General features: G+C 45.5%; 1 protein-coding gene across 1 annotated transcript in view; it reads left to right on the top strand.

The window, feature by feature from the left end:
* The first annotated feature begins 8144 nt into the window (after positions 1 to 8144).
* Positions 8145 to 15753, top strand: part of SUN3 (Sad1 and UNC84 domain containing 3) — a 48873-nt gene continuing 41264 nt past the window's right edge. Inside the window, exon 1 of the mRNA XM_068973354.1 lies at positions 8145 to 8266. Within this exon, the coding sequence (XP_068829455.1) occupies positions 8145 to 8266 (122 nt within the window). The remainder of the gene's footprint in view (positions 8267 to 15753) is intronic.

Genomic DNA, 15753 nt, shown 5'->3' on the forward strand with positions numbered 1-15753 from the left:
GACACGCTGGGCCAGGTGTTCACGGGTGAGCCAGGAACCGTTGCCGGGGCTGAGCTGCAGAGGCTGGGTCCGCACCCCTACTCGGACCGTCCTCCTCCACCTGACAGGTATGCAGGAGTCTCACCATTCAGGTAGTGCGCGCATGCCCAGGCAAGGCATCAGCAGGGGCGCGTCCAGCCAGGGTATATGCATCAGGGGCACACACGCAGAGTAGCCAGCAGGAGGCAGCAGGTTCCGAAGTCCCGCCCCGGCCCGGTGCTCCTCCATTTCAGGAGACAGGGGTCCCTCCCGGTCCCGACCCCACTGGCCGTCTGACCCCGCTCACCTGCCGACCTGGGGTCTGGGTGGGTGCCGCCTGCAAAGTCCGAGACGAGTCTGTTCCCGCTGGCGGCTGAGACCAATCCCAAACTCCCAGAGAGGCGCGGAACTACAGCAACCCGCGTCGCCAGGGCAACGGCCGGCCTGAGCCAACCGGCGGCCGCGGAAGGAGCACAGGCAGCCAATCGGCGCAGTGTGAGGGCAGGCCAATCGGGTCAGGGGCGTGGCTTGGGCGCCTACAGTCAACTGCCCGGGGCTTGGGCGTTGTCTAGGTGGTGGCGCCGGCGTGGCAGCGCGGCTGCTGAGGCGTGCCAACCTCAGAGTTCTCCTGGTGAGACCTCCGCCCTCCTGACGTCCTGGAAAACTCAACAGCGGTTTTCTTGTCCATCTCCGGTTTATTTAATACATTGTTGAAAAGAGGACGAGTAAGTACCTGGGAAAACTCAAAAGACAGCCATTTCTGCCAGATGTGTATTAGTAGTAAAATTACTATGCACACGTCTTTCCTCATACGTTAGTTGTTCAATATTTCTGGTTTGGAAACTTGGTTTGTAGTTCTCCTGTAATTCCACCAGCCCAGGCAGCAGTTGGAGCTAAGGTTGCTGCTAAGTCGCTTTAGTCGTGTCCGACTCTGTGCGAACCCATAGACAGCACTAGGCTCTGCCGTCCCTGGGATTCTCCAGGCAAGAGCGCTGGAGTGGGTTGCCATTGCCCTCTCCAGCTAAGGTTGTCTTTTGCTAAAATAGAAAAATCACGATGTCTTAACGGTGGTCATTTGGCAACTTTAAACAAGGCTCTACTTTTGCTACTACACAAGTTAAGCATTAGAAATCTAGCAGAAGAGCGGTGATGTAACCATTTGATAGGGAGAAGAGAATTCTTGTGATGGGAATTTACTCTCACTGTGGGTTATCCAGCTGTCATATAATATTTTCAGGATCCTCAGCTGACCCAGTTTTGAAAGTAAGCAAGACATCACTTTTCAATGTCAAATGTTTGTCCCATTGCAGGTTGACATGTAGACTCTCACTAAGTATAACAGGGTTTCCTGTTGCATAAGTCAGGGCATTGTTTACCCAGGGAACTGCGCTCTAAGAGAAGGTGATTTTTTTAAATAGTGTATCCTACTGATTGAAGCCTGAGCTTGGTTAACAGAAGAGAAGGAAACTTCCTCAAGTTGACAGCCCTCTTTACTAGCTGAAATCATGATTTGAGTTATAAGGAAGAGTGATCATTCCTCAGAATAGAGTTCTGACTTTTGGAATGTGACTGAAATCACAAGTATTTGCAGATGCCAAATCAAGAACGCAAGTGAGCTGCTACACAAATGAAAACATGGCACAAGAAAAATCTATTATGAAGATTTCTCAGTGTTTATTTCCTATACTTTAACACATATGATCTTTCTTTCATACAATGGCCTGGAGTTTTTAGAAGGATCCAGCCTTTCCCCATATACAATCTTACTTCATGTACAGATTTAGTCAGCAGTTTATGGGAAAAAAAAATTATTCAATTATTTGTAGATGTTTGTTTAAAGTATATCTGTATTTTATATGTGGATAAATTCTTAGAGATTTATATCTTACATAGATATTGTAAATGATTATAAACTGTTTATTAGTTTTTGGGGAAGAGGAAAACATATATTTGAGTATAAATTCCGATTTTTTTACAGCCCTCAGACCCTTCCTTCTTGCCTGCTCTTGGTTTGCTCATGTTGTTGACTGAAGCTAATATTTCTAAACTCCTGAGACACATCTTCAGGCTCAAGCCCATCCTTGTTTCATCTTCCAACCCAGTAGATAAATTCCTTTCCCTAAACATCACACTCAGGAGACTCAATCTTCCATAATACGCAGCATATTCCTTAGACTAGGGTTTCATAAAATGGGGGGATTTCCAAATTTGGTGTTTTCTGTTTGATGATCATCTAATCCTTTCAAGACAAATGCTTCGTTTTCAACACATTTATGTATTTCAGTATTAGGTAGTAGTTTGGGTTTTCAGTCCATTTGAAAAATAAGATTATCATCTGTGGAAACAAGATTATCACCTGTGGCTGGCTCAGAATGAGAAAGGATTTCTTTGTGTCCTTATCAGCATCTCCCCTCCATTATGTGTTAAAGTGATAATGATCTTTCTCTTTGGTAGAAAAACTTCACATTTTACAGTAAATTTAAACAGATTACCTTTCTTAAGACGTAACAGTAAAATGTTTTGGAAAAGTGACAGAGTAAAAACAAAATATACGAAAGTAACAGAACAATTTAAATCATTTTAATTTAAATTCCTGTAATGCAACAATTTGTATATAATGCTAAGGGAATTGTATTAGTTTTGAAGAAATACAAAATAAATACTTTGTATTTGAAAAATAGTAAGACCATTTATCATGTATGACTTATTATTGATAAAGCTAAGTTGTTACGGGCTATCAGAAACCAATGTTTTTTTAATTTGTTTGGCCATGCCCTTGGCTTTCAGGAGGAGCTCCCTGACCAGGGGTCGAGCCCACAGCCCCTGCAGTGGAAGTGCAGCCTTAATCGCTGGAACATTAGGGATGTCCTGGACATCTGTCTCCGTGTGCTGCCTGCATTCACTGCCAGCCCTGCTGTATGCGACAACTCCCAGTTTTTTGTGCCAGTCACAATGGGTTTGGTCACTGGTGGGAAAACTAAGGTCACAAGTGGAGCAACTGAGCCTACGTGCTGCAGCTGCTGACCTGTAGACCTGCACAGTGTGATGAAGGTCCTGCATGCTGTGACCAAGGCCAGCCAAACAGATAAAGAAATAAACATCTTAAAAATAAATAATTGCAAATAGGTTGGGGTCTTCTGCCACATACAAGCTTTGGGGTTGTGGTCTCAGTTCAGTTCAGTCGCTCAGTCGTGTCCGACTCTTTGCAACCCCATGAATTGCACCACGCCAGGCCTCCCTGTCCATCACCAACTCCCGGAGTTCACCCAAACTCATGTCCATCGAGTCGGTGATACCATCCAGCCGTCTCATCCTCTGTCGTCCCCTTCTCCTCCTGCCCCCAATCCCTCCCAGCATCAGAGTCTTTTCCCATGAGTCAACTCTGCGCATGAGGTGGCCAAAGTACTGGAGCTTCAGCTTTAGCATCAGTCCTTCCAGTGAACACCCAGGACTGATCTCCTTTAGAATGGACTGGTTGGATCTCCTTGCAGTCCAAGGGACTCTCAAGAGTCTTCTCCAACACCACAGTTCAAAAGCATCAATTCTTCGGCACTCAGCTTTCTTCACAGTCCAACTTTCACATCCATACATGACCATGGGAAAAACCATAGCCTCGACTAGACAGACCTTTGTTGACAAGTAATGTCTCTGCTTTTGAATATAATCTCTAGGTTGGTCATAACTTTCCTTCCAAGGTCTCACGTACCTCCTGTTTCCAAACTTATAATGGCAGTAGATGAAATGCAAATAGAAAATAATTTACAATGCTGGAAGTCATGCTGCTGCTGCTAAGTCACTTCAGTTGTGTCTGACTCTGTGTGACCCCATGGACTGCAGACACCCAGGTTCCTCCATCCATGGGATTTTCCAGGCAAGAGTACTGGAGTGGGTTGCCATTGCATGGGATCCCAATAAACACAGAGGATCAGAGAGGAACAAGAGTGAAAATAGGAAACTCTTCACTCAAAATAAAGTCTGCCGTGCAGAACCCTAAGTCACTGTGGAAACAAGCCAAGGAAAGATGGTGACTCATCAGAAAATGAGTAATCTCCAGACAGATTTTATTTTTAATTCTGTTGCTTGAAAAGGGCTTTTAAAATAAGTACATACTTAAAGAAATAAGTATACACTTAAAGACAGAAATGAGGGCTTCCCTGGAGGTGCAGTGGTTGGGAGACCACCTACCAACGCAGGGGACATGGGTTTGACCCCTGGTCTGGGAGTATCCCACATGCAGCGAAGCAACTAAGCTTATGCACCACAAATGCTGAGCCCGAGTGCCACAGCTGCTGGGGTCCATGGGCCTTGGAGCCCATGCTGTACAGCAGGAGAAGCCACTACAATGAGAGGCCCACACGCTGCCCCTGGAGAGTGGCCACCCCCCACCCTGACTCCCGGCAATGAGAGAAAGCCCGCACACAGCAACGAAGACCCAGCACGGCCAAAAATACCATAAATAAAAATTAAAAAAATAAAGACCTAAGTGAAAGAATGATAATGAATTTAAAAATAAATTTCCAAGCAAAAGAAACAAAGCAAAAACAGGTAAACAAGAAAAGCAGAACCCAGGAGAATGTGGGTCTTAACCATGTGGGGAAAAAAGCTCAAACTCACTCATCAGAATGCAAAAAGAAACTCTCCTGAGGTACCGTTTTTAAAAAGCTTTTCAATTGGCAAAGATTAAAAGGCTGATAATACACCAGGTTGGTGAATAAGAGGAAAATATCATAAATTCCAGTGGAAACTTAGCTGGCAGAGTCTCTGGAGAGGACAAAGGCAACATTTATCAAAATGACAGACACAGAGAGACATGGACCCAGCAGTTCTTCCTCTGGCTGGGCATTCTTGCGCATGCACTCAAACACGCAGAATAACTGCAGCATGTGGTTAGTATTGCACACTTTGCAATACGAAAACGCTCATCAGGGTAAACAGATTGGTGCACATTCGTACACCGAAACCCTAGGCAGCCATGAAAGAAAGAGAAAGATCAACTCAGAGTGAGTCAGAAAAACTTCCAAGGACCTTCTTTGGGGGCCCAGTGGCTAGGGCTCCATGCCTCCAATGCAGGGGCCCAGGTTTGATCCTTGGTCAGGGAACTAGATTCCACTTGCTGAAACAGAAGATCTGTGTCTATGCCACAGCAAAGACCTAGTATGGCCAAACAAAGCATAACAAAACCCAAGATATATTTTTTCCTAGTATGAATTAATTTATTATGCTTGGCAGATTTTACAATATGTTTTTAAAAGGTTAAAAACTCTTTGGAACTTTCATGAAACATTTACTGAGAGAGAAAAGTTACTTCCATAAAATCAAAGCTATTTGATCAAACAGCTTTGATAATCAAATTATTTAAAACTTCTTTTTTTTCATTGCCACCACCACCACCATCTTGGTCACCAAGATATATTTTTACCTGAAAACAGCAAGGGGTGGAACATGGTTTCTAGCAGGCTTCCTTTTACTTTCAACAAAGAAGAGATGGATATACAGAGATAGACAGAGGCACACATATATATGTACATAAGTATAGTATTTTGGAGAAGGCAATGGCACCCCACTCCAGTACTCTTGCCTGGAAAATCCCATGGGCAGAGGAGCCTGGTAGGCTGCAGTCCATGGGGTTGCTAAGAGTTGGACACGACTGAGTGACTTCACTTTCACTTTTCACTTTCATGCATTGGAGAAGGAAATGGCAACCCACTCCAGTGTTCTTGCCTGGAGAATCCCAGGGACAGGGGAGCCTGGTGGGCTGCCGTCTCTGGGGTCGCACAGAGTCAGACACGACTGAAGCGACTTAGCAGCAGCAGCATATGTATTTTACATAAATATATATATATATGTACGTATTTGTACATATGTATCCATATAGTGAAAGCCGTGGTTTTTTTTCTAATAGTCATGTATGGATGTGAGAGTTGGACCATAAAGAAGGCTAAGCATTGAAGAATCGATTCTTTCAAATTATGGAGCTGGAGAAGACTCTTGAGAGTCCCTTGGACTGCAAGGAGATGAAACCAGTCAATCCTAGAGGAAGTCAACCCTGAATAGTCACTGGAAGAACCGCTGCTGAGGCTGAAGCTCCGATACTTTGGCCACCTGATGTGAAGAGCCGACTCATTGGAAAAGACCCTGATGTGGGGAAAGATTGAGGGCAGGAGGAGAAGAGGGTAACAAAGGATGAGATGGTTGGATGACATCATCCACTTAATGAACTTCAGTTTGACTCTGGGAGATAGTGAAGGACAGGGAAGCCTGCAGTCCAAAGAGTCAGACACGACTTAGCGACTAAACAACAAATCATATCTTTGAAAAAAAATAAAACAAAATGGCACCATGGACGCAAGTAGAGTGGAGAAGTGATAGCTGCCAGGCAGAAGTGGGTACGTACTTTGCTATGTATCATTTTGCATCTTTTGAATTTTGGATCATTAGGTAAAAAATCAGAAATCTCGGGGCTTCTTGGGGTAGGTCTAGACTTTGCCAAGTTAAAAAGAGAAGTAGCGTATTATAAAAATAGCTCCTACAAATTTACCCTGAAATCAGCATTAAAAAAAGAAAGAAAGAAAAACATCAAAAACAAATTTAAAGGGGCAGTTTAGCACTATGTTACTAATAGCAGCATTTAAAGAACTGACGGCCCAAATAAAAATCCCAGAATTGAAGAAATACACGAGCATGAAATATCTTACGCTTTTTTCCCTCCAAAAAGGAGAAAAGATTAAAAAGCATGATCACAATGTGGTACATTGGTGAAACTGAAGAACATCAAAGATGAACAGAAAACCTTGAAAATGACCAAAGGGAAAAAGAAAAACCAAGTTGCCACACAGTCACACAAAAAAGGAATAAGTAGAGATGAAGATTAAGGCAGGATTTTTATCCCCAACAGCCAAGTCCAAGACTATGGAATAGCATCTCCAGAGGACTCAGAGGAAAATAACTGTCAGCCTGCAGTTTTACGCCCCAAATAAGCATGCTCATCATTCCAGCAGTTCCATTCCGGAGGTTCACCCAGGGAAGCCCTTGTGGTGTGCACGAAACAAAGGCAGGCATTGAACTTTGATCGTGTTGCTAAAAAACCAAAAGCAACTGATAAAAGACTGGGAGAGTGAAATGTGATGTGTTGCCTGCTATTCCAGTAAAGAAGGAATGCTGCCCAACCATCAGGCCATCGGTCACTGCCGACAGGACTCACGGTGGAGAAAAGCAGGATGCTAGCTCTATAGAGTTAAGGTGAGGTGAAGTCGCTCAGTCGTGTCCAATTCTTTGCGACCCCGTGGACTGTAACCTACTAGGCTTCTCCGTTCATGGGATTCTCCAGGCAAGAATACTGGAGTGGATTGCCATTTCCTTCTCCAGGGGATCTTCCCGACCCAGAGATCAAACCCATTTCTCCTGTGTCTCCAGCATTGCAGGCTGATTCTTTACCGCTGAGCCACTGGGAAAGCCCTGCCCTCAATAAGGCCAACGGGAAAATAACTCAACTTTCAGATCGTGAACTTGTCTGTCATCGACAGATGTACATGTGATAAAATACTAGACAGCAGTTAAAATGAGGAAGCTGAAGTGAGTGTTTCTCAAGACCAGTAATCTAAACTGAGAGTGGCTTATCATTTGAATTCACAGCGTGAAAACATTTATGGTTCCATATATATGTGGTAAAATATAAAAAACATTCTGGGAATTTTGTATTTTCATTTTTCTGCGGGAAAGAAAGGAGGGGAGTGGTGTTCTGGGGTCTTCCATTATGTTCGTGATATTTAATTTTTTGAAAAGTACTGGAGCAAGCACAGTGAAACAGAGATTTCTTGTGGCAGAAGCGTGGGGCCTGGGGGACCCTGGCGTTTCGCGGTGTGTCTGGGAGCTGCTGCCGCGAAGCCTTGTGATACACGCTCGGGCTGGGCATCCAGCCATTGTGATGTGTCATAGAAGGTGATGCAACAGAAGAGCCGGGGCACCTCCTCCAGGGTTAGTTCACTCACAGTTTCCCCCTCGAAGGAGAAACAGCCGAGAAGGAAGAAGGCAAAACCCCAAGCCAATCCCAAACCATTTTGTATAGCCTCATGTTTTCCATCAAGTAGCAAGGAGGCCGCCAGTAATCAGCTACTCGGCTGGGGGAGATGAGTGGGAGACCCAAGTCGAGGGGGAGCACCAGGCTCTTCAGGGCTCCCTCTGAGGATGCCAGCAGCAGCTCTAGCGGGAGCGCTGTGCTCCCCCAGCAGGAAAACCCCGACGCCAGCAGGTACGTAACTGCAGGGTGATCTCCTTAAGATTAGAAGGCAATGGCACCCACTCCAGTACTCTTGCCTGGAGAATCCCATGGATGGAGGAGCCTGGTGGGCTGCAGTCCATGGGGTTGCTGGGAGTCGGACACGACTGAGCGACTTCACTTTCACTTTTCACTTTCATGCACTGGAGAGGGAAACGGCACCCTACTCCAGTGTTCTTGCCTGGGAGAATCCCAGGGATGGGGGAGCCTGGTGGGCTGCCGTCTATGGGGTCACACGGAGTCGGACACAACTGAAGCGACTTAGCAGCAGCAGCATGTCATGTACCACCCGTGCTCTGTCCCCCTGGAAAATAACCTTCCTTTATAGAGAGAACCTCTGAAGACTTCTCTGGATCCCAATACTTTCTGACCTGTTGCCTCCTTCTATGGTAGGGGTTTATGTTAATTACAGCAAGTGGGATGGGAAGATCCCCCGGAGGAGGGCATGGCAACCCACTCTAGTTTTCTTGCCTGGAGAATCCCCATGGACAGAGGAGCCTCGCAGGCTACAGTCCACGGGATCACAAAGAGGCAGACATGACTAAGCGACTAGGCACAGCACACACAGCAAGTGGGGGACAAGGTCTGTGAAAGCGAAGATTTTTTGTTTTAAGGAATGAGTCTCACCGGCAGTGTGACATTATGACTGCAGCCTGCAGCCTCACGGGTCGATCATTTGTCAGTGGCCTCCTGCTCAGTCTCTGCCAGGTGCGAGGTCCAGCACCAGGCTTTACAACTCTGTACACGGAGGGCACTCGTTACATCCCTGGGTGAGAACTGGCTACACGGGCTGTTAGTGGGTGTACGTTTTGAGCTAACAACTGTGCCTCCTCTAACTGGAAGAAGGACAGGCAGCAGGAAATCTTGGACCACTTGGATGGGCCCAAAACCCAAGCCTCATCAACTGTGCCCTTGGCACTGCCTGCTGATAAAACAAAACAGAGAGTAATGAAATAAACACCCCATGGATAACAGCTAAGGTTTAATGAAAAAGCTTAGTGAACCTTTGGTTAATGTTCATTTAAGCCAGTTCCTTGGGAGGGTCTTATGACCTTTGAGTAACTCTCTTTACTCCGTGGATCCCTCATGTGACCAGTGAGATGTGAAGGATGGTGGTTTCGAGATTTCATGTCCCTTCAGAGGAGACTTTTGGGAAGAACTTCTCTGTTGCTTTTAGCACATGTCTACGACAAACCAAGACAGTGTATTAAAAAGCAGAGATATCATTTTACCGACGAAGCCCATATAGTCAAAGCTATGTGTTGAAGCAGTCCGAGCTGGGATAGGAAAAGGATTTCCAGACAGAGTATTGCAGAAAGGAGAGTTTATTAAGAACAAAGGACAGAGATAATGTGGGCTCTGCAAGCGCAGCAGGCCAACCTCCGGACAGACCAGGGAGGGTTGACAGTTTTTGTGGGTTAATAGCCAATTTTTTTAGCCTCAAGGCAAAGAAAATTCCTACAGGAAGGCTGACGCTTGTTGATTGGCTGGGCATCTTTGCCTAATTGGGAATCAGGAAGCTTGTTAGTGATTATTAGGGGCCTTTTGGCAACGGTTACAAACGGGCTCAGTCAGCTTCGGAGGTGACCTTGATTCTGGGCTCTGCTTCTGTGGTCTTGGTGCAAAGCCTCCCACCTATGGCCTGGGGGACAGGACTCAATACTATGGTTTTTCCACTAGTCATGTACAGAAGTGAGATTTGGACCATAGAGAAGGCCAAGTGCTGAAGAATTGGTGTTTTCGAACTGTGGTGCTGGAGAAGACTCTTGAGAGCCCCTTGTACTACAAGATAAGAAAACTCAATCCTAAATGAAATCAACCCTGAATATTCATTGGAGGGACTGATGCTGAAGCTGAAGCTCCAATACTTTGCCCACCTCATTGGGCAAAGTGAGGAGCCAACTCATTGGAAAAGACCCTGATGCTGGGAAAGATTGAAGGCAGAAGAAGGGAACGACAGAGGATGAGATGGTTGGATGGCATCACTGAATCAATGGACATGAGTTTGAGCAAACTCTGGGAGATGGAGAAGGACAGGAAATCCTGGTGTGCTGCAGTTCATGAAGTCACAGAGTCAGACATGACTTGGCGACTGAACAACAATAAAATAACACATTGGACAGACAATGGGCACTATTGCTTTTTTTAAGTGGATGAGCTACTTAGAGATTCTGTATTGGGTGAAATTAGGTGGCTTGTGCTTCAGTTCAGTTCAGTCACTCAGTCCTGTCCGACTCTTTGCGACCCCATGAACTGCAGCACAGCAGGCCTCCCTGTCCATCACAAACTCCCAGAGTCCACTCAAACCCATGTCCATTCAGTAGGTGATGCCATCCAGCCATCTCATCCTCTGTCATCCCCTTCTCCTCCTACCCTCGATCTTTCCCAGCATCTGGGTCTTTTCAAATGAGTCAGCTCTTCGCATCAGGTGGCCACAGTATTGGAGTTTCAGCTTCAACATCAGTCCTTCCAATGAACATCCATGACTGATCTCCTTCAGAATGGACTGGTTGGATCTGCTTGCAGTCCAAGGGACTCTCAAGAGTCTTCTCCAACACCACAGTTCAAAAGCATCAATTCTTCGGCGCTCAGCTTTCTTTATAGTCCAACTCTCACATCCATACATGACCACTGGAAAAACCATAGCCCTGACTAGACAGACCTTTGCTGACAAAGTAATGTCTCTGCTTTTGAATATGCTATCTAGGTTGGTCATAACTTTCCTTCCAAGGAGTAAGCGTCTTTTAATTTCATGGCTGCAATCACCATCTGCATTGATTTTGGAGCCCCCCAAAAGAAAATCTGCCACTGTTTCCACTGTTTCTCCATCTATTTCGTTTTCTGAATGTTGAGCTTTAAGCCAACTTTTTCACTCCTCTTTCACTTTCATCAAGAGGCTCTTTAGTTCTTCACTTTCTGCCATCAGGGTGGTGTCATCTACATATCTGAGGTTATTGATATTTCTCCCGGCAATCTTGATTCCAGGTTGTGCTTCATCCAGCCCAGCATTTCTCATGATGTACTCTGCACAGAAGTTAAATAAGCAGGGTGACAATATACAGCCTTGACATACTCCTTTTCCTATTTGGAACCAGTCTGTTGTTCCATGTCCAGTTCTAACTGTTGCTTCTTGACTTGCACACAGGTTTCTCAAGAGGCAAGTCAGGTGCTCTGGTATTCCCATCTCTTTCAGAATTTTCTGCAGTTTATTGTGATCCACACAGTCAAAGGCTTTGGCATAGTCAATAAAGCAGAAGTAGATGTTCTTCTGGAACTCTCTTGGTTTTTCGATGGTCCAGTGGATGTTGGCAATTTGATCTCTGGTTCTTCTGCCTTTTCTAAAACCAGCTTGAACATTTGGAAATTAAAAGTTCACGTATTGCTGAAGCCTGGCTTGGAGAATTTTAAGCGTCACTTTACTAGCGTGTGAGATGAGTGCAGTTGTGTGGTAGTTTCAGCATTTTTTGGCGTTGCCTTTCTTTGGGATTGAAATGAAAACTGACCTTTTCCAGTCCTGTGGCCACTGCTGAGTTGTCCAAATTTGCTGGCATATTGAGTATAGCACTTTCACAGCATCATCTTTCAGGATATGAAATAGCTCAACTGGAATTCCATCACCTCCACAAGCTTTGTTCATAGTGATGCTTCCTAACAAAATTTGCCCCCCACCCTGTGTCTCTTTGGCCTGAGGGTTAATTTAGGCTGATTTTTTTTTCTGGTTTTTGGCCTCACCAAAGAATAAGAATAGAAAGCTAGCTCCCTGCAATGAAAATTCAGAATCCTAATCACTGGACTACCCATGAAGCCCCTAGGCTGATTATTTTGAAGAAATGGAAGATTCAGGAGGCCCTCTTTTTGTCTCCCTCTTAACTGCCTAAAGAACTGGGATAAAGGGATTGTCTCTGGATCTGAGTGGGGTAGAGAAACCAGCAGGGCCCAGATATCAGAGTTCACTCTGTGTCCCTCTGTCTCTGCTTTTATTTACCATGCACTTGATTTCCATCCCCATGTGACTTACCTTTCTCCCCTTTGAAGTCCCAGCCCCTACACCGTCTTCCCGTCTTTAGCTGAAGATGGTACTTGAAGTGAGGGTTTCAGAGAGTGACTTAGTTTTCCTGGCCTCTCTCACCATACCTCATAAAAGTTGTGTTTGGTTAAGCTGTGTCCTGTCCCTTTAATTCTAGACCAGCCAGAGAACCAAGAAGGAGAGAGGAAAATGTTTTCTTCCCAACAGTCCTGTGTTGGTCTCTACTCCCAGGGTGTTGAGCCACTTCCCCAGCGCGGGGTTACAAGCCAGTTTGACAGCACAGCTCAGGAGCAGGTCACTGAGGGCGTCATCTGTCCATTTGCTCAACCAACTCAAACAAACCGATGCAGGAAATGTTTCCTGTCACATGTGCATAATGTTAAACAGCAAAATATAAAGAAACACACACAGGTAAACATGATCGAAGCAGCTTCCAGACCTGAGGTCACTTTCTTAGCCATTCTGCATGCACCTGGAGCAGGGAACTCTGCCTTCCCATTGATGGATACTAGTTCATAAACAACAGGTCAAAACTCCAGACTCAAACTGATCAAGGGACTTGCTGAAATGCAGTTGTTCAGCTGCTCAGTCATGTCTGACTCTTTGCGACTGCGTGGACTGCAGCACCCCATGGACTGCACGAAGGCAGGCTTCCCTGTTCTTCACAAGCAGCTGGAGCTTGCTCAAACTCATGTCCATTGAGTCCGAGATGCCATCCAACCATCTCGTCCTCTGTTGTCCCCTTCTCCTGCCTTCAATCTTTCCCAGCATCAGGGTCTTTTCTAATGAGTCAGCTCTTCGAATCAGGTGGCCGAAGTATTGGAGCTTCAGCTTGGCCCAGCTTTGTCATAGGCAGGCTCAAAGCCATTATCATAAGACTATGAGTGTGAGTCTCCAAGGCATTGACCCCTGTTTGTGTGGCCTTGTGGAGCCTGAAGGCCGGTTGGGTGTTGGGCATCTAGCTCCCTCAGTGATGACAGCTGGGCATGGTCTGGGTACCTGGCCCTGAGGGTATCACCAGCTGAGATCTGCCTCCTCAGCCTGCCCTGGGCACTGGCCAGAGGTCCCAGATTGGGTGCTGGATGATAGCTCCTCGGCAGGGTGACCAGCCTGCACAGGAACCCCATCCCCTTGTTAGCCAGGGCCTGGACCTCAGAGTAGAAAAGCCAAGCCTTGGGACCTTGAATAAATAACATGAGAGGTGACATCGTTTAGCTTATAGATTTGTTAAAAGCCACAAAGAGGCTTGGAGACAGAACTTAATGCCTCCCCTTCCCTTTCTTGTCCATGACCATTAAGAGTCATGTATACCTTTATATATATATACCTTTGTATAAAAAGTTTCAGGACAGAGAATAAAGTTTGTTTTGATGGAAGTTTAAAGGAACTTGCGACCTGACAATTCTGACCCTTGTGGAGAGCTGCACAAAGGACCCAATACCAAGAAGTTGCAACAACTATCCATGCCCCTCCTCCCCTTTCCTATGAAAAGGCTTTGCTGAAAGCCTTAGAAAAGCTCAGAGTTTTTTAAAGCCACGAGCCACCTGTCTCCTTGCATGACCCTGCAATAAAACTTTCTCTGCTCCAAACTCCACATTTCTGTATTGTCTGGCTTCACACAGTCGGTGACAGCTTCACCCCCTTTACTGAGCTGTGACCCAGTGCTTCTCCTGCTACGTCAAGGTGCCTTCTGTAATTAATGAATGACTCATCATCAACTGGTTTTTGTATGTTTTAAATCAAAATTTCGATTTGCTGTCTTAGAATATTTTGTCCCAAAGCTCCTAGCCTTCTGTTTCAGTGAGATTAGTCTATTTTAGCCATTTTTTTTCTTTTTTTTTCTCCTTCTTTTAAAAAAAACTTTAAAGGTGGATGTGGAAAGGTCACTGCAATCACTTTGTAAAACTGTTTGGAAAGATCTGCTGAGACCAGATAGGCACAAACCCAGCAATTTCTGGTCCAACAGAGCAGGACTCCATGGTGCTGTCCCAACGCCCCTTGTCCTCCGCCTGCCTTTCGTCTGTGGAAAACTTGAGTCAAAGAATAAGTTTAATCAAGGAAATGAGAAATTTAGAAACAAAGGAAAACGAAGGAGACCGGATAATAATAATGTAGTCATTAAGCATAGTCAGGGACCTTTCAATTCCTTCCCTTTTAGTTCCTAATATTCTGAGCCATATCCTGTGAGCTGTCTTATCATGAAACCTCAGATAGAAGGAGGTAGCTGCATAATGACCAGACTGACTTTCCAAGGTGAACCCACGACTTAAACTGCCGAAATTCTGAGAACTGACCTCAAAGACATGGGGAAGAACGGACCCTGAAACTGAAGATTAACTGTGCCTAGAACAATCGAGATGATGCTGGTCAGACCACCTATGGCCAATTTGAAGACAACTGCCGGAGCCGACTGTGCTCTTTCTGCATGGAGCTGCCTCCTTCTGTCTACAAAGCTCTTTGTCCCATTGGTTGCCAGTGGGAGGGTGGAGTTGGCTTTTGGATCCACTGAGCTGTGCAATGATCTGTGGTTTTTTCTGTGTATGTTGTATTTCAATAAAAAGTGAGGGAAAGGGTTAGGATTGCTTTAGAGAATTTTCTCAGATAGTTGTTCATTGACTTAGTTCTTTGGGCTTCTCAGATGGCTCGGCAGTAGAGAATCAGCCTGCCGAAACAGGAGACACAGTTTCGATCCCTGGGTGGGGAAGATCCCGTGGAGGAGGAAATGGCCACCCATTTCAGTATTCTCGCCTGGAGAATTCCATAGACGGAGGAGCCTGGTGGGCTCCGTCCAGACTCTTTTTTCTTTTTTCTTCTGGACTGATGATACATTGCAGACCTGTAGGATAACCTCCTTTGCTTTCTTCTTCATAAGCATTTATAGGCATAAAAACATGCAACAACAGGGCAGTAATGTGTGTGAAAGAGAGGGGTGTGTATAGTGTATGTATATGTGAATATGTATATATACTACTCTGAATACTGTTTTCCCTCAGTTTCACAGTTAGTGGATTCAGTTCAGTTCAGTTGCTCAGTCGTGTCCGACTCTTTGTGACCCCATGAATTGCAACATGCCAGGCCTCCCTGTCCATCACCAACTCCCAGAGTTCACTCAGATTCAGGTCCATCGAGTCAATGATGCCATCCAGCCATCTCATCCTCTGTCGTCCCCTTCTCCTCCTGCCCCCAATCCCTCCCAGCATCAGGGTCTTTTCCAATGAGTCAACTCTTCACATGAGGTGGCCAAAATATTGGAGTTTAAGCTTTAGCATCATTCCCTCCAAAGAAATCCCAGGGCTGATCTCCTTCAGAATGGACTGGTTGGATCTCCTTGCAGTCCAAGGGACTCTCAGGAGTCTTCTCCAACACCACAGTTCAAAAGCATCAATTCTTCGGCACTCAGCTTTCTTTACAGTCCAACTCTCACATCCATACA

Source organism: Capricornis sumatraensis, chromosome 5 (assembly GCF_032405125.1).
Source record: "Capricornis sumatraensis isolate serow.1 chromosome 5, serow.2, whole genome shotgun sequence".
Taxonomy (NCBI): domain Eukaryota; kingdom Metazoa; phylum Chordata; class Mammalia; order Artiodactyla; family Bovidae; genus Capricornis; species Capricornis sumatraensis.